The 18,547-nt window shown below is 45.4% G+C and overlaps 1 protein-coding gene across 1 annotated transcript in view; it reads right to left on the bottom strand.

The window, feature by feature from the left end:
- LOC141765419 (uncharacterized) overlaps window positions 1–18,547 on the bottom strand; it is a 42,821-nt gene that overhangs the window by 17,642 nt on the left and 6,632 nt on the right. Inside the window, 40 exon segments of the mRNA XM_074631469.1 lie at window positions 405–608; window positions 797–886; window positions 992–1,055; window positions 1,296–1,508; window positions 1,841–1,980; window positions 2,751–2,875; window positions 2,991–3,045; window positions 3,475–3,635; window positions 4,258–4,455; window positions 5,098–5,293; window positions 5,520–5,822; window positions 5,876–5,985; window positions 6,064–6,238; window positions 6,359–6,605; window positions 7,605–7,672; window positions 7,812–7,893; window positions 8,052–8,114; window positions 8,242–8,397; window positions 8,494–8,571; window positions 9,190–9,275; window positions 9,395–9,545; window positions 10,807–10,902; window positions 11,020–11,179; window positions 11,316–11,391; window positions 11,740–11,946; window positions 12,135–12,224; window positions 12,330–12,393; window positions 12,630–12,842; window positions 13,176–13,315; window positions 13,451–13,539; window positions 14,921–15,041; window positions 15,132–15,329; window positions 15,564–15,632; window positions 16,345–16,476; window positions 16,670–16,823; window positions 16,969–17,160; window positions 17,267–17,361; window positions 17,485–17,584; window positions 18,213–18,325; window positions 18,328–18,352. Of these exon segments, the coding sequence (XP_074487570.1) occupies window positions 405–608; window positions 797–886; window positions 992–1,055; window positions 1,296–1,508; window positions 1,841–1,980; window positions 2,751–2,875; window positions 2,991–3,045; window positions 3,475–3,635; window positions 4,258–4,455; window positions 5,098–5,293; window positions 5,520–5,822; window positions 5,876–5,985; window positions 6,064–6,238; window positions 6,359–6,605; window positions 7,605–7,672; window positions 7,812–7,893; window positions 8,052–8,114; window positions 8,242–8,397; window positions 8,494–8,571; window positions 9,190–9,275; window positions 9,395–9,545; window positions 10,807–10,902; window positions 11,020–11,179; window positions 11,316–11,391; window positions 11,740–11,946; window positions 12,135–12,224; window positions 12,330–12,393; window positions 12,630–12,842; window positions 13,176–13,315; window positions 13,451–13,539; window positions 14,921–15,041; window positions 15,132–15,329; window positions 15,564–15,632; window positions 16,345–16,476; window positions 16,670–16,823; window positions 16,969–17,160; window positions 17,267–17,361; window positions 17,485–17,584; window positions 18,213–18,325; window positions 18,328–18,352 (5,299 nt within the window).

Here is an 18,547-nt window from a genome sequence, read left to right as displayed (position 1 = left end):
CGACCTGCGCGTGCGCGAGATGGATAACATCCAGTGTTAAACACTGCCTCTGGCAGTCAGGAAGAACGAAATAGAACCAGTTTGAGGAGTCCTCTTACATTTTTTTCCTGTGATTATAGCACTTTTCAAATGATTCTGGCGGCATACGTTTTTGTTTGTATAAGACAATCCTGGTGAAAACTTCTAAAGTCTATAAATGTCTATGTGTTGCATTCAGACCATTAATTGTCAGTGTCCCTAGCCTGGATCTGTGGGGAGGGGGTAGCATCGCATGCACTTCTGTCTACCATGCTGTTTTTTTTTAATATACCACTTCTGCCACATCAGGAACTTTAAAATACCACACAGAGGGGCATCAATGACATTTCTGGTATGTGTGCTAATAAACACATCTGTGAGCCTACCGTACTTGATGTGTTGGAGGGCTTCGTTACGTTTCTGAAAGCCCACTGCTTCCCACTGGTTGGTTTTGTCCAAATATGTGGCTGCAATGACAGGCAGGGTCATGTGGATCATGTTCGCCTCTCCGCAGCCTGAGGGCTGGTAGATCAGAGTACCCATAGAGTTCCCACTAACGGCGTTCTTCAGTGAAGCAACTTGTTCTCTCCCTGCATGCACAAACAGAAACAGAAAAAAACTAAACATTATTAACTAAATAAACATGCAAAGGTCCCCCAAAACCAGTGAGGTGGTCATTCATTTCCCAATAAGACCAATTACAATTTACACCAATGCAGAGTTCATTGTTACTGGCACTATATCGCATAACATGCCCAAATATATCATCACATCTCACCTGTCACAAAGATCTGTGTGCTCGTAGGTGTGTTTGGAACCAAATCTTTTCTAGGAATTCCACTGTTGAGAGTTTCTTCTTGTTTACCATCTAAAGGGATAAACAGTGGGCACGTTGGGGGATCAATTAGCAAGAGATCCAAATGTAATATTAGCAAATTACTATATGATGTAGCTGTTTAATATGTAAACTCACCTACACCTTTTTTAGTGGGGTCTAGAGTTATAATCTGAGGAGATTTAACCAGCACACCTTCAGGCTGGAAAAGCAACAGTTAGGACAAAGGTTAGATATCAACAACTATTTTTGAGTAATCGTTATCTGCTGGTGTGTAACGAAATACAATACGGCTTGATTGTTAACTATCTTTCTTATTTACAGTTTATGTTGAAAAGCTGATACAGTATACATTTGCGTCAAAGTTACGTCCCAAAAGATGTCTGTTTCCCTATACTGACTTTAACACAGGAGATCGCCGTTCGTTTCCCGTTTCTCTTACCACCACCCGCAGCATCTTCATGATTCCGTCATGGAGCGACGAATCTTTAACAGCTGCTTTGACCTCAATGCTGTATTGTCCGTCTTTCATGGGAATAATGATGAATGGTACAGATCGTGTAGTTTGGGGCCCAATTTTGACATCCTGACGATACTTCCCACGCTTAGAAGCTGCGCTGCACACGTGCTCCTGCTCAATCAGATCCACACGCACCTTGAGAACAGGACAAAGATGGAAAAAGATATTGAAGTATGTGTAGTTGATCAAAGATGCTTCCCTAATTTGAAGAAATGTCATGCTTTACATTGTTTCCTATAGGATCAATTTGATCTTGAAGGTACACTGTAAATATTGCAGTAAGGTTTCCCCCAGTTCTGGGGCCGACCACCATGGAAAAGGATTCATTCCCATTTTTTGCCACACGTTGTAAGTCAGTCCAATATTTACTGTTGCTTTTGCTCTTTTGTTTGCAAACTCTTTGAGAAAAATATCATGGCCTCATTGTCTCTGGCATAAAACACCAGAGCAGGGCAACCCAGACTTACAGTGACATCATCGGGGCTGTAGTTGTGGAGGATTGCCTTAACTTCTAGCTGCTCTCCACGTACAGCAGAGTACGGCAGCCTGAGATCAACGAAGAATTCCTTTCGGACAATCACTTCTAACGGAGCGCCGACACAGATTCCTTTAAGATGAGAGGGATTCAAAAAGAAGTGATGAAACAGAGAAAGGGAGAGAGAAAAAGGTGTAAAGGTGTATTGACTCACTGGAGAGAAAGAGGGTTGTAGAGGAGAGACAGAGGTAAGAAGATATGGAGTACAAGAATAAGATAACAATAAGGATTTGAATAAGGAAAAACTTAAGGTTACTTAACGTAACCCCGGTTCTTTGATAACAGAGTGAGGTGTTTCACTATGGGAATCGCCTCGGCCTGACCAACTAAGGAACTCCAATGACACAACGTCTGTCATTGACAGACAGGTCGACCTGTGTTAGGGCTACGCCCCCTCATATAACACAGTCGACCGCCCCTCACAAATCATTCTAGACCGGTTTCTTTCCGTGTCTATGCATGGAGGGACGTGATGGTGAAACACCTCACTCTGTTATCAAAGAACCGGGGTTACGTTAAGTAACCTTAAGTTCTTTTTCTAACTTCGTTCGGTGTTTCACTATGGGAGATATAGACCACTCCCGTATTGCATACTTTTCCCGAAGCCATAAACAATAAACCAGACAGTGAACATCACACAGACCCTGGCGTGTTTGCTTCTAGCACAGCCCGTGCCAAGGATGGCCCCGAGACATCCAGCCTGTAGAACCTTAAAAAAGTGTGAGGCGTAGCCCAGCTCGCCGCAGCACAAATGTCCTGCACCGAAACTCCCTTGAACAGGGCCCATGAAGTGGCCATACTCCTAGTGGAATGAGCCTTTAACCCCTGTGGAGGTTGCAGACCTCTACAGCCATAAGATATGGCCTCCACAATCCAGTGGGATAGCCTCTGGCTGGACACTGGCTTGTCCTTGTGGGGAGTGGCCCAGGACACAAACAGCTGATCCCCTTTCCTGAAACCTGCTGATCTACTCACATAGACATGCAGAGCCCGCACTGGTGTTAAGCCGCTGCTCCTCCACTGAGGGAAATGGAGGTGGGTGAAAAGCCAAACGCTCCACTGTGGGACATCTGTAGGCTGACTCCACCACCTTAGGCACAAAAGCTGGATTGGGCCGCAGGCAGACTTTGGTGAGCCCTGAGGCAAACTGTACGCAGGAAGGGCGGATGGATAAAGCCTGTAAATCACTCACACGCTTTGCTGTGGTTAAGGCTAAGAGCAACACTGTTTTAAGTGAAATAAACTTCATCCCCACCGCCTCTATAGGCTCAAATGGCTGATGAGAGAGGGCTTTCAACACGACCCACAGATCCCACAGAGGAACCAGGGGCCCGGAAACGGGAAGCTTGCGGCGTGCACCTTTCATGAAGCGACAAACTAAAGGATGTTGCACCAGAGGCTTCTCTCCAAAGCCTATATGACAGGCTGAGATGGGCGCTAAATACACTTTAAAGGCCTTACCCTTATTTACCAATTCCTGCATGAAACATAGCAGGTCAACCACCGAACACTGAAAAGGAATAGTGTGCCTCAAGTCGCACCACTCCTCAAAAACCCGCCACTTACCACTGTAAAGAGAGCGAGTGGAGGAGGCACTTGCACTCTGAACGGTGTCAATGACCTGTGCCGGCAGGCCGGCCGCGTTCAGGTTCCACCTTTCACGAGGTGCTTGGATGACCACCGCGGTGCTATCAGGATTAGCGACAAGCCCTGCTCTCTCACCCTGGCTAGAGTGGGGGAGATCAGGCGGAGAGGGGGGAATGCATGGAGCAGCACGTTTGGCCATGAGTGGGCCAGAGCATCCATCCCCAGAGGTGTATTTACGTCTGACAGGGAGAAAAACAGTCGACAGTGAGCATTTTCCTGCGAGGCGAAGAGATCTACAGCTGCCCGGCCGTATTTCTCTCAAACCTGCTCCACCACCTGCGAATGGAGAGTCAACTCTCCGTACAGGGGGTTTCCCCGGGACAGGAGATCTGCACCCCTGTTCAAAATGCTTGGCACATGTGTCGCTCGGAGGGACATTAGCCTCGAGCTGCTCCACATGATTATCTTCCGAGCTAACTTGTGTAACTGCAGTGAGCGAGTCCCGCCCTGGTGGTTGATGTATGCTACCACCGTGGTGTTGTCTGTTTTCACCAAGACGTGGCGACCTTGGAGAAATGCAGAAAATGCTTTAATGCAAAAAACAATGCCCAAAGCTCCAAGAGATTTATGTGAGGCTGAGCCAGTCTCAGGTCCCAGGTGCCATTCACTGCTCTGCCCAACATGGTCGCTCCCCAACCTGACAGGGACGCGTCCGTTGTAATGGTTACTCGAGTCTAGATGACACCGCCCCTAGCAGGACACCTGATGCGAGAGCCGTCCGGTCCTCCCACGGGCGGAGCGCCAGCACACAAGCTGGTGTTATTTTCACTCTGCGGCTGAGGTGATGGTGTGAGCACAGGCGCAGCGCCGCGACCCTCATCCACAGAAGCCCCAAGTGTATGACAGAAATCACTATCGCCATGAGGCCGAGTAGGCGTAGGCAGAGTCTGAACGTCACGGCTGTCCCCACCCGGAACCGGGAGAGACACTGAGTGAAGGACGCTACTCTCCCCTCCGACAGCGTGACCCGATAGGAGAGGGAGTTTATGTTGAGACCCAAGTATTCTGTACATTGTGCGGGTTCTACTCGACTCTTTGCCCAGTTTATATTGAACCCAAGATCCCTGAGGTGATTTATCACCGTAGCGGAATCCCTGACTGCCCGCTCCCGTGAGTGGGAGCATATCTGGTAGTCGTCTATGTACGAGAATATTCTGATGCCGCTGTTCCGTAACGGAGACAGAGCTGCCTCCACACACTTTGTGAACACCATCGGTGCTAATGACAGCCCGATGTGCGATGTGAAAATACGCGTCCGAGAGATCGATTGTTACAAACCAATCTCCTGGACGAATAGATCGACAGAGCACTTTGTGTGTTAACATCCTGAAAGTGTATTTTCGTAGGTGTCTGTTTAACACACGGAGGTCTAAAATGGGCCGTAAGGCTGAGCCCCCCTTCTTGGGAATGAGGAAGTAACGTGAGTAAAAACCCCGCTGAGCTTCCTCACTCGGGACGGCTCTGATCGCCTGTTTGTTTAGCAGGGATGCTATCTCGTCCTCTAAGACTCGTGCTGAATCCCCCCTGGCTACTGAAACTAACACTCCGTTGAATCTGGGTGGTTTCATAGCGAACTGTAGTCTGTAGCCCTGAGTAACAGTGGACAGAACCCGTGGGTGAACTGCGCATGCGCGCCACTGGTCTGTCCGCGCAGCGAGTGGACTGTGCACGCCCTGCGGTGACGTCACCTCCATCACCTGGAGGGAGCGGCCTCCCCTCGGAGGAGCGTGAGCTCCCCCTGCTGGGATTATGAGGCCATGACATTGTTTTGTTTTTATTTTGTTTCGGGGGGAGCATTTCACCCTCAGCCCTTGGCCTGGCTGCGAAAATGTACACTTTATTTCTTTCAGTGTTGAACTGGGTACAAGTGCTTGGTGACACTGTGTTACATGCCCCCTGTTCTCTTCCCCTTGAACATGAGGGGAGAGAAACTGAGAGAAGACCTCTGGAAAACTGGAACACACCAGGGCCTCTGAAGCCTGAGCTTGGGGGCTCTGTTCCACCTCCATTCCCTTTCTTTTCTTTGAGGGAGGGGGGGAGGGAGAAGCAAGGGGTGTTAGGTCGCACGCCTCTTCTTCCCGTCCCCGGGGTGGGATGGGCGGTTTCTTGCTGCAACTGCAGCGAAAGAGTGTTTGCCCCATGGCTTAGCTTTTTCTGACCGAGGCTGCTGGCTAGTCTGTTGACCAGCTGCCTGTTTCTGCGGTCTGCGGTCCGACCCCTGTCTCCCTCACTGCTGAGGCTGCGGCAGCAAAGCCAGCCCTTGGTCCCTGAGGGGGGTGAGAGATGGGTCGTCGGGGTAGGCAGAGGTCAAAGGCTTCACCCTCTTGTTTTCTGAGGGTGCTGGTCTCTCTCATTTTCTCCACAGCTGGACCGAAAAGACCTTTGGTTGGGTCGTATGCCGCATCCATAACCTCTGCCTTCTGAGCATCACTGCAAGTCCCATTACATGGTACGCAGATAGCAGTGTCATTGCATTAAGAGAGCACACTGATTGTGCTGTGTACTTACATCCTCTGGAAAACAGACGCCGTGAGGCGCTCCATTTTACTAGGTAGAGAGACGTTGGAGGAAGCTGAGAGAGAGCGACGGTTTGGGTGGATTTGATAAGCCACTGAAGGCTCCACCGCTGGGGGTTTGGCCAGCCCCAGTTCCCCCATTCCGTGGATCTCCAGCTTTGAGTAGCCTTTGGTGGGAAGCTTACTCTTAAAACTGGCTGGACCAGTACCTGCTCATTTCTTTCATGCAGGCAGGCACTGCTGGCAGGAGTTGTTTAGATGGTGGTTGGGCTGGTGGGGGCACTTACCATCATATAGATCTCTCTCCGCCCCTGTGGCGTCCTGGGCTGCAGGCCATTGAATCCACAATTTGGTGGCGGCCCGTTTGCAGACCTCGTATAAGTTGCTGTCCACTGTGGGAACAGCATCAGATGCACTGGGGGGTCTGGACTGTTTAACAGGAAATGTGGAGTCATCCTCCTCATCCTCCATGTCGTCCATGTCGAGGAGGTCAGAGTTGGCATCGCCCTCTGCGTCCTCACAGCCTGGCCCCACCTCGAGGAGCCCAAAAAGTGGAGGCATGTCCGGGCAAACAGTGTCCATCGAGTCCGCCTAGCCGGCTGAGGCTCGCGGCTGATGGGTGCTGGTTGTGGCTTTTGAGATGGCTCCAGACAGGCACGGGTCCTGACTATTGGCCACTGCCACTCCCAGCCTCCTTTCCAGGATCTTTTCTGGCATTGACGCACAGTAGGTACATAACTGGGGGTTAGCCAGCGATGCTTGAGCGTGTTTAGCGCCCATGCAAGCCATGCACATAGAATGAGGGTCCCTGCCCGAGAAGGACGCCCCGCATGACGCGGGGCACAGGCGGGATACAGCCTCTTTAACCTTCGGTTCCGACCCTTTGGCGGGGGTAGCGGCCGAAGACATGGCAAGGAGTGAAAAGTATAAATATTTAGCCGTATAAGGCGCGCCGCAACGCGTTAGCCTGTCGGTTACTAGCGCTAGCAAACAGGGTTTAGCCCGAGCTAACAGCGTACCGTTAAGAGTCTGCTCGCTGTAACACGTTAGCTGAACTCCGGGTACTCGGCTCGGCTAACAAGCTAATGCTAACTGAACCTAGTAGGCTCGCCTTAACGCGCTAGCCGTAAGGTATAATGTTACACAGTCACCGGCTACACCGATAAACAAATACAGGTTAGCCGGAGAAAACAGCTCGCCTTAACGCGGACACTGTTTGGTTAATTATCCTGTGTAACACCACAAAGTACACTTCTTGCGAAGTATTTACTCAGCAAAACCAAACTAAAGCCTGGAACTGCGTTCGGCGGCGTGTTCCTTGACGGGTCGTCTGTGAACTATTAAGCAGAAAAACCAAGCTAGCTTAGATGAGCTGAGGGAGCTATAGTTTCTTCACGGAAAAAAAGCGAGAATGATTTGTGAGGGGCGGTCGAATGTGTTAATATGAGGGGGTCGACCTGTCTGTCAATGACAGACGTTGTGTCATTGGAGCTTCCTTAGTTGGTCACGCCGAGGCGATTCCCATAGTGAAACACCAAACAAAGTCAGAAAAAGAACCTCTATTCTCAGCTTGTATATCTTCTCATCATCCTCAATTTTTTCTGCAGGAGCAAAACATTGTATTGAGTAATTGAGTATTTAGTTGATTCTTTTCTCATAAGGTACTTGGCAGAAACAAACGGATAAAATGACAACAAATGAAGACAAATAAACAGGAAGAGGAGGAGGGCACCAAATTACCTGGGAGGAGCTGCACTGACATGTTAAACTTCTGACAGTCACTCTCCTTTTCTTTAGGCATAGCGTAATACAGCGACACCATCTGTCACATAGACAAAAGTGCATCTTAATATGTGATAAACTACTAGACATCTGTCTAGTATAAAAATGTATTTGGTTGTATCTGAGATTCAAAAAGCACACATCAGTAATCAACAGATGATAAATATATAGAAGAATATAAAAACATATTGTACTTACTGTCACCGTTGCTTCTCCTGAACCCGTGGCGTTCACTTTCACGTTCTGGTTTATATCATTGAACTGTGGGAATTTAAATACGCACACAAACACACACACACAGTCAGGGATCAGCAGAAGAAACATACAGAAAACAACAGGACTGATGATGTTAATGAACCACTGTGAGTCTGTTTCTGTGTGCGCTCACTTCAAATGTTCTGGTGGCGTAGTGGTTGGTGATGTTGAAGTTGTACTTGTCAGGCCTTGACCTGCCCGGCAACAAGATGTCCACATTCAGATCATACTCTGGTTCTCTAGCGCTGGACCAGTACTCTGCTATAGCCTGGTACACTATTATGGTAGCCTAGAGAGAAAACAAGTGAGGGGGAGAAAACAAGACTTAGACATACAGTAAACAGGTTATAAGTAAACATAAGATGGAGAGAAGGGTCTGTGTTACCTGAGTTGATCCATAGCCTCCGCCCAACTTCGGCTGTTGGTTGAACCATCTCACAATAGGTCTGGCGTCTTCATAGGCCTTTATTAACAGTAGGCAAGTAAATGGTTGAAATTGTCCGTGGTTGACTGTGCATTTGCATTTATAAAACAGCTTTAGTGAAAATAGAGTGAACTCCTGATTGTGGTACAGTTACATTTTAGATTGTAACCTGTAAGTTTCCAAAACCTACCATAAAGTTTCTAAATCATTTTTTTCCTATTATGGCACCATCAAATAGCAGCTACTTGAAACTTGCCTGATAAAAGCAATCAATCACAAATAATCAGATTTTGTCAAATGTGTGTTATTATTGTGTGATTATGCCTTGCAGGATGTTCAAATCAGTCCCTTGTTTTTATAACTATGTCATAACTAAGTCATTGCAAGTGAGGCAGAAAAGAATGCCTTCAAATACCTATCGAGATAATCATGAAGTGCTCTGTGAAGTGGTAGCAGTAGTGTAAAAGGTCAATAATGTTTGCCAAATATGGTTATTTAAAAAGTGTAAAAGCTACTGTAAGCAACATTTCATTGCTTTATTGACTTTGTTTCCAAACCCTCTACCCTGTTAGTGAGTCAGCATGGATGAGGACTCAGTTGTATGTTTTATTGTAGCAGGACATCCTGGTGAAACGCACACATGTGGCACATGCTCACCTTGGCCTTGACCAGAGCGAGGAGAGCGTAAGCTGTGGCCTCCAGTGTGTAAACACGCCCCTTAGGTGTCGGCCAGTGGGACAACGCTGAGGAAGACACACAAATATATTTTTTTATCACAACTGTATGCTCTACCTGGAACAAGCTCAGTTTACTAACAATTCCCCAAGACATCATCTTGGAATATTTAATGTTACAGAAATACCTGGGGAGGCAAACTTGTAGAGGATCTCGCGGTTCAGTTTGTTTTCATTGGCCAGGGCATATGACGTCATGGCAACAGCATATGGGTTGGAGAGGCTGGGCAGACGCCTTTCCAGATAGGCTACTGCTTTGTCGATACTTCCTGGCAGACTCTGGACAGAAGGAGAAGAAAGTTAGGAGAAATGGGAGAAGAGCCAGATAACAGTGATCCATCTATTTTTAATATCCCATTCTGTTCAGGAAACATTTGATCCTGGGACAATAGACCGGATCGTCCCCTCTCTTACCTTCTTCTGTGTCTTGTGAGCTAGACTGAGCCGCGGTCAGTTACAGTTACTATTGGGGTGTGGATTTAATGCTTCCATACAAATACAAGACTAAGGGTTGGCATCAAATGTCATTTTGAATTTGAATTTGTCAAATTCTTTGAAAGAATCATTTTAGCACAATTGACCATTCACTAAACCCTCTCCTTGAACAGCGATTTCCCAATTTTTGTTTAGCAACTGTAACTAGACACGACAGGTCTGTCCACCTGCTGAAGCAGCATGGGATTGTGTTAAGAGGACTGTCAAAGTTAACGCGATAACGCGTTTATGCAAATTTGTTTTAACGCCACTAATTTGTTTAATGCAACTTCTGATTTGTAGGTTGTAGAGGGCTCAGTTTGAAAGCTAGAGTGAAGATACTGGCATCAAATTAAACTAGAAAACCTCAGGAATCCAACCATGCCACTCTAGCTTATCGCAAAGGAGGCTAAATAACATATAATAATAATTTTGTCAAGGAAAAACTGGCATGGCTATTTTCAAAGGTGTCTTTTGACCTCTGACCTCAAGATATGTGAATGAAAATGGGTTCTCTGGGTACCCACGAGTCTCCCCTTTACAGACATGCCCACTTTATGATAATCACATGCAGTTTGGGGCAAGTCATAGTCAAGTCAGCACACTGACACACTGACAGCTGTTGTTGCCTGTTGGGCTGCAGTTTTCCATGTTATGATTTGAGCATATTTTTTATGCTAAATGCAGTACCTGTGAGGGTTTCTGGACAATATTTGTCATTGTTTTGTGTTGTTAATTAATTTCCAATAATAAATATATACATACATTTGCATAAAGCAGCATATTTGCCCTCTCCCATGTTGATAAGAGTATTAAATACTTGACAAATCTCCCTTTAAGGTGCATTTTGAACAGATAAAAAAATGTGCGATGAATTTGTGATTAATCGCGATTAACTATGGACAATCATGCGATTAATCGCGATTAAATATTTGAATCGATTAACAGCCCTAGTTAAGAGTGATACTTTGCAATTTCGCCCATCAATATTGAGTCAGTAAATGAAGAAAAAAAATGCAGTGAGGGGGGAAAAAAAGAAAACATTATATGCAGATGAGTTACTCACATTAACTGTTGCAGTACATAGTGTACGTGACTCCTGCATGGCAATGAGGCAGAAGGCCGTCAAGGAGGCATCTGAATCTCCGCCGAGCACATCACCCTACACATGCACACACAGAGATTATAGATTATAGTCAATGATATGTAATTGTTTTCATCTCCCTATTTTTGTAGTACTAAGATGAAGTATTGATGTTAATGAAATCAGTGCACGCACAATCATCTCTCTGGTCAACACCCTTCCAAGTTCTCTAAACAAGCCGTCAGGTTGCTGCGCGTTGAGAATCAGAAACTCAACAGCATCACAGATGTCTTTGCTTTGCACTGCCACCAGATTGTTAGCCATGGCAAACACCTTGGCAACATAGGCTGTCAGCCTTAGACAGGAGAGGAGAGGAGAAGTTTAGTTTCATTTATTTGCACATGAAATACACAATATTGTCATCACAGTCAAGTTAAGTTAAAGGAGGATGTGGAAACCATGTTGAGTTCAAAGATGTTTGAATGGCTCACCAGGTGCTACTTTGGCGATTGGCCCACACAGCATAAGACCCATCACTTTTTCGGTAGGCAAGCTCTTTCTGGTAGCCTGGACACAAACAAAAACACAAAACCAGTTTGAGGAGTCCTCTAACATTTTTTTCCTGTGATTATAGCATTTTTCAAATGATTCTGGCGGCATACGTTTTTGTTTTTATAAGACAATCCTGGTGAAAACTTCTAAAGTCTATGAGTCTATGTGTTGCATTCAGACCATTATTTGTCAGTGTCCCTAGCCTGGATCTGTGGGGAAGGGGTAGCATCGCATGCACTGCTGTCTACCACGCTGTTTTTTTTTTATACCACTTTTGCCACGTCAGGAACTTTAAAATCCCACACAGAGGGGCATCAATGACATTTCTGGTATGTGCGCTAATAAACACATCTGTGAGCCTACCGTACTTGATGTGTTGGAGGGCTTCGTTACGTTTCTGAGAGCCCACAGCTTCCCACTGGTTGGTTTTGTCCAAATATGTGGCTGCAATGACAGGCAGGGTCATGCGGTACATGTTCTGCTCTCCGCTGCCTGAGGGCTGGAAGATCAGAGTACCCATAGAGTTCCCACTAACGGCGTTCTCCACCAGTGAAGAAACTTGTTCTCTCCCTGCATGCACAAACACGAACAGAAAAAAAATAAACATTATTAACTAAATAAACATGCAAAGGTCCCCCACAACCAGTGAGGTGGTCATTCATTTCCCAATAAGACCAATAACAATTTACACCAATGCAAAGTTCATTGTAACTGGCACTATATCGCATAACATGCCCAAATATATCATCACATCTTACCTGTCACAGAGATCTGTGTATTCGTAGGTGTGTTTGGAACCAAATCTTTTCTAGGAATTCCACTGTTGAGAGTTTCTTCTTGTTTACCATCTAAAAGGATAAACAGTGGGCACGTTGGGGGATCAATTAACAAGTGATAAAAATGTAATATTAGCAAATTACTATATGATGTAGCTGTTTAATGTGTAAACTCACCTACACCTTTTTTAGTGGGGTCTAGAGTTATAATCTGAGGAGATTTAACCAGCACACCTTCAGGCTGGAAAAGCAACAGTTAGGACAAAGGTTAGAAATAAACAACTAATTTTGAGTAATCGTTATCTGCTGGTGTGTAACGAAATACAATATGGCTTGCTTGTTAACTTTCTTATTTACAGTTTATGTTGAAAAACTGATACAGTATAGATTTGCATCAACGTTACGCCCCAAAAGATGTCTGTTTCCCTATACTGACTTTAACACAGGAGATCGCCGTTCGTTTCCCGTTTCTCTTACCACCACCCGCAGCATCTTCATGATTCCGTCATGGAGCGACGAATCTTTAACAGCTGCTTTGACCTCAATGCTGTATTGTCCGTCTTTCATGGGAATAATGATGAAGGGTACAGATCGTGTAGTTTGGGGCCCAATTTTGACCTCCTGACGATACTTCCCACGCTTAGAAGCTGCGCTGCACACGTGCTCCTTCTCAATCAGATCCACACGCACCTTGAGAACAGGACAAAGATGGAAAAAAGATATTGAAGTATGTGTAGTTGATCAAACATGCTTCCCTAATTTGAAGACATTTTATGCTTTACATCGTTTCCTATAGGATCAATTTGATCTTGAAGGTACACTGTAAATATTGCAGTAAGGTTTCCCCCAGTTCTGGGGCCGACCACCATGGAAAATGATTCATTCCCTTTTTTTGCCACACGTTGTAAGTCAGTCCAATATTTACTGTTGCTTTTGCTCTTTTGTTTGCAAACTCTTTGAGAAAAATATCATGGCCTCATTGTCTCTGGCATAAAACACCAGAGCAGGGCAACCCAGACTTACGGTGACATCATCGGGGCTGTAGTTGTGGAGGATTGCCTTAACTTCTAGCTGCTCTCCACGTACAGCAGAGTACGGCAGCCTGAGATCAACGAAGAATTCCTTTCGGACAATCACTTCCAACGGAGCGCCAACACAGATTCCTTTAAGATGAGAGGGATTCAAAAAGAAGTGATGAAACAGAGAAAGGGAGAGAGAAAGGTGTAAAGGGATGATAGAGGTTTAAGGTTAGAGGCACAACTAAAACACATGACAGATTTTAGTCACTGAATCCTCACCGTGAGTTTTTGACAGACTAATGCCAGTGAACTGCCAGGTTGTGATCGAGTCTTGCAAAGGAACATTTTTCGTCAATGATGTGGTGCCACTGAAACAAAGAAAAGTGTCAACACTTTGAGAGGTACCTTTGAATCCTAGTGGTGTCGGTGTGAAGTTATCAGTGTATTTTTTCTGTGTATAAACTGGGAAAAAAATTCAGAAACTTGTGTTTGGTGGATTAATTCTCTGTTGTTACAATGCTAATTGGCATTGTATTTTACATCGTTGGAAAGCCTGTTTATTTACCTTCACAATGATGTCCAACTTGTAAGGATCATGCATTTGTGGGATAAGCAGCACAGCTGATTATGTGGGTAGCGCCCAAGAAAAAATTGCCAAAATGCTCTGCCAATGGTAAACAGTGTATTCTCCTGTTGGTATTGACTCTTGTTTTGAGTTGTTTGGTGGATCGGATGATTGAACTCTCTATCAGTAACAAGGAACAAACAACACATATTGGCTATTTTACACTTTATTAATTTAATACACCGTCAGGAGCCTCAGTAGCGGTGGAAGATCCATACGCAGCCACAACAGCCTGGCACCTCCTCCTCATCTTGGTCACCAACCTGGTCACACGTTGCTGTGGGATGGTGTTCCATTCCTCAACCAGGATTCGTTGCAGGTCAGCCAGCGTGGTTGTGTTGGTCACTCTAACACGTACAGCACGCCCAAGCTGATCCCACAAGTGTTGAATTGGGTTGAGGTCTGGACTCTTGGCAGGCCGTTCCATTCTCTCTACTCCCACATTGTGGAGGTAGTCTGTGATAACCCTGGCTCTGTGGGGGCGAGCGTTGTCATCTTGGAGGATGAAGTTAGGTCCCAGATTGTGGAGATATGGGATCGCCACTGGCTGCAGAATCTCATCCCGATATCTCACTGCATTGAGATGGCCTTCAATGATGACAAGCCTTGCTTTGCCAGTGAGGGAGATGCCGCCCCACACCATGACACTGCCCCCACCAAAAGCTCTTACTCGATCGGTGCAACAATCAGCATAGCGTTCTCCGCGTCGTCTCCATACTTTGACCCTGCCATCCGACTTTGGCAGACAGAACCTGGACTCATCACTGAACATGACATTCCCCCACATGTTCAGGTTCCATTGTCTGTGTTGTCGACATCATTGAAACGGGCCTGACGGTGAAGGGCAGTCATTGCAGGCTTCCTGCTAGCCTTATGAGAATACACTGTTTACCATTGGCAGAGCATTTTGGCAAATTTTTCTTGGGCGCTACCCACATAATCAGCTGTGCTGCTCATCCCACAAATGCATGATCCTTACAAGTTGGACATCATTGTGAAGGTAAATAAACAGGCTTTCCAACGATGTAAAATACAATGCCAATTTGCATTGTAACAACAGAGAAATAATCCACCAAACACAAGTTTCTGAACTTTTTTTCCCCAGTTTATTTCAGTTTACTCACCAGTTAGGTGTTTGTCGAGGGCAAGCAGGCAGATTGACATCGAACCACAGCCAACTTTCAGGGAACTTGGTGTGAGAAACAATTTCATTGCTGTCCATGTAACTGTTGTCATCCTCCTCACCTAAAGTGTCATTAAAAAGGTTATCATTTTGATTGTTTCTTAAGTATGACCATGAATAGTAACCAGCCATCCCTTGTCCCCGTCTCTTACTGCGAGCCAGTAGGAGGCTATCCTCCTTCTTCTCAGATCGCTGGGTTTCCATCTCCTTGCAGCAGTGCACAAAGGCAGCGACACAGGTTGCGCCATCACTGATGTACTCGGCGCGCCTCTCACAGCTGTATGAGAGGAGGGTTTGCCTCATGCCTTCCGAACAACAGTCACGCTGCAGTTGGTCGTTATATTGACTCACTGGAAAGAAAGAGGGTTGTAGAGGAGCGATAGAGGTGAGAAGACATGGAGTACAAGAATAAGATAACAATAAGGATTTGAATAAGGAAAAACAAATAAACTAAAAAACTAAATGGGAAAGGGAGGAAAAGACTAATACATTACATGGCAAAGATGAGTATTGTCAAAGTCCAAAGTCCTGAACTGAGTGACTGAATATGTGGTTATTGGGTAGTTTAGAGCTGTGGTTCTTACGTAAGCTGGTTGTGACATCCATTACAGTAGGGGCTCGTTTCCTCCTGCTCGGAGCCGGACATTTCAATTCTGGAAACGCAACACAGACAAGATCTTTAACATGTTGGACCCGGACTTGAGTTTTGCGTCGTTTAGTTGATGCGATACTCTTAAAATCAGACTGAGATGGTTTATCTGGTTGGACACATTGACAGCGTGTGGGTGTGAGAAAATATGATCTACAATTGCACACCTCATTTGTTGAAATGTTAAAACATTGTATAAATGCTTTATTAGAATAAAAAAAAAATCTTTTAAAACCCCTACAAAACAGGAGGGATCATGATCAGCTCATGTGGCAATGACCAGTGTTGATGTAAATATGGAAGTGCCTCAAAGTGTCGGTTCAACCAAATTATCTCACTTACCCCAAGTGGTATAGTGTTGGTTTTATGTGCCCAAAGTTTAAGACATCTGTTTGAGATTGTGGATCTCTATTTGTGGTGCTCGCAGCACTGACGAATTAAAAAAACTACACAACGATGAGTGATTTAAAAAACAGTGTCTCTGAAACTATCTGCATGTCCAGATACCGACAAAGGGGAGCAAGATTAATGTCATTTGGGTGAAAAGACCCTTTAAGATGCAGTTCTTCTACTGTCCACTAGATCCTTACTTATATAAAAGCATTTGACTTTATGCGATGAATAAAGGTCCATGTGCCTACTTCTCCTAATTAGAGATATTTCATCGAGCCTAAAGAGAGGCATGTTCAGAGAAGGGGAGGGTAAAGTAGCATCACCTAGTCTGTAGGGAGTACCAGAAGCCGTGTTGGACTCAAACAACAGCCCGGCATCGTAGAACACACCCATACCGTCCTTCCCTCCACCTGGTGTGCAGCCTGTGTCGTGCTTCTCGACAATGTCCCACACCTGAGCAGGTAGGAATGAGACACATTTACTCATGCAATGTATTTGCTGCAGGACAAACTTACACCGGATATTATTTGAAGCCAAAAGCTAACAAAATTGACAGTTAACGTGTGTTAATTGTTTTTATACATAGCTTTTTGAATTTAAGCCCTTTCAAATATTCTCAAAGATAATTATGAAATAAAGAAATTATCTTTTTCTGGGTGAGGCGGTGCTTGTTGTTTAGGACGTAGACGCCTTTGTCAACTGCCACCAATCCCACTGTGGCCTCTGGATCTCCTGTGACCTTCAGACCAAACATCCTGCGAGGCTCATAGGATGGAGCGGGTCTCGATGATTCCAGCCTCAGCTAAATGTGAATCAGTGAATGAGATGTGCAGTTTTGAATTTGTTTCATACATAAAGATATATCAGAGAAGTATACAAATAACTTTATCAGGTTGTGCATGGGTGTCTTGTTTGCCTTTTCGTTACATCAGTGTTGTGTGACTCACCGAGCCCATGCAGGAGTCCTTGACATCCATCCAAACAGAGTCTGATACCAATACATTGTCATTTGTATGGTAGTAGGCTATGATGCGAAATGATGGCAGCATTTCTTTGGTAATGAGAACTATCAGGGAAATCAGTACTTGACCTATTGTCCTGTAACGGCCACTTTTCACCAGCTGACCTCTGCTCAGGATCTAGGGACACAGATTTATACATCAGCACTTATGACACATGAGTCATGGGATGCAACAAAAAGAGTTACACATGTGCACACAAGCACAGGTGTAAAACACCTCTCACCAGGTATGTGATGTCAGTGTCGTGATTTTCCTGCCTGTTGAGGTTGAGGTTGATTTTCAGTTTGTGTCCTAAGTCCAGCTCAGCTGCATCCACACCTGCAAATGTGACATGTTGTGATGAGTGCTGAACACAGAAAAGATTTAGCGCATGGTGCATACTTTGCCACTGCCACCACCTTTGTTTTTAATCATCTGATGTCATTTCAAGATGTAACTTACCTATGTGGATGTAGTTGTTGCTTTTAGTGGTATATGGGAGAGCAGACATGCTGGCTGATGCTTGCCTATCAGGTGATAAACGAGGATCATTGGTCTTTGCCTGCAATTAAAGACACACACAGGTAAGCATACACACACAGTTTAATAAATAATACTTGAAAAGTCCCATGTCTATCCTATCTTAACTTATTGAGGCTTTGCCTTCCACAGTTCTGCCTAGCAATATAAAATTGCTAAACAGAATGACCAAAAGACACAACACTGACAGGATGAAGTTCACCATTCACATACTGTACAGTAAATGTGTGAGCAGCAGAACCAAAACAAGGAGCTGGGTGATAGCTCTGCTGATTTCACCTCTTCAAGTGAATATCAAAAATGTTGATTAATGTAGGGGCTGAACGGTGGTGCAGTGGTTAGCACTGTCGCCTCACAGCAAGCAGGTTTGAATCCGGCTTGGGGCCCTTCTGTGTGGAGTTAAGCGTGGGTTTTGTGTGTGAATGTGAGCGTGAATGGTTGTCTGTCTCTCTGTGTCAGCCCTGTGATAGTCTGGCGACCTGTCCAGGGTGTACCCCGCCTTCGCCCAATGTCAGCTGGGATCGGCTCCAGACCCCCCTCGCGACCTCGAATAGGATAATCGGTTACAGATAATGGATGGATGATTAATGGAGGTTTAAGTGGCCATTTGGGCTATAATGCAAAAAGGGTAAAAGATTTCAGAGACTTACGGTGATTGTCAGTGTTGGGTCGCTTGTCTCTGTATTGATGGTAAGCCTCGCCATGCCATTAGCTGCGGTGTTGTCCTGCACCTGTCCTGGATCGACCACCACTCTAACACCTGAGTGCCGTCAGGATTCACAACTTCAACCTGCCATCAGAGACACAAACAGCTGAACAATCAGAAAACGTCAAACTGTCTTATTAAAACACACCTTATTAAGGTCAAACTCATGTTATTAGATTAGTTTTTAGTGATGTGCACAAAGTTTAAGACTCAGGTAGTTTATGGCGACCCAAACTGTTGATGGATGAATTTCTCTTTTTCTCTGGAATCTCACATATC

The sequence above is a fragment of the Sebastes fasciatus genome, chromosome 3, assembly GCF_043250625.1.
Source record: "Sebastes fasciatus isolate fSebFas1 chromosome 3, fSebFas1.pri, whole genome shotgun sequence".
Classification (NCBI taxonomy): domain Eukaryota; kingdom Metazoa; phylum Chordata; class Actinopteri; order Perciformes; family Sebastidae; genus Sebastes; species Sebastes fasciatus.
Note: the sequence above shows the minus strand (reverse complement) of the source record. Positions and strands in the feature narration are given on the sequence as shown.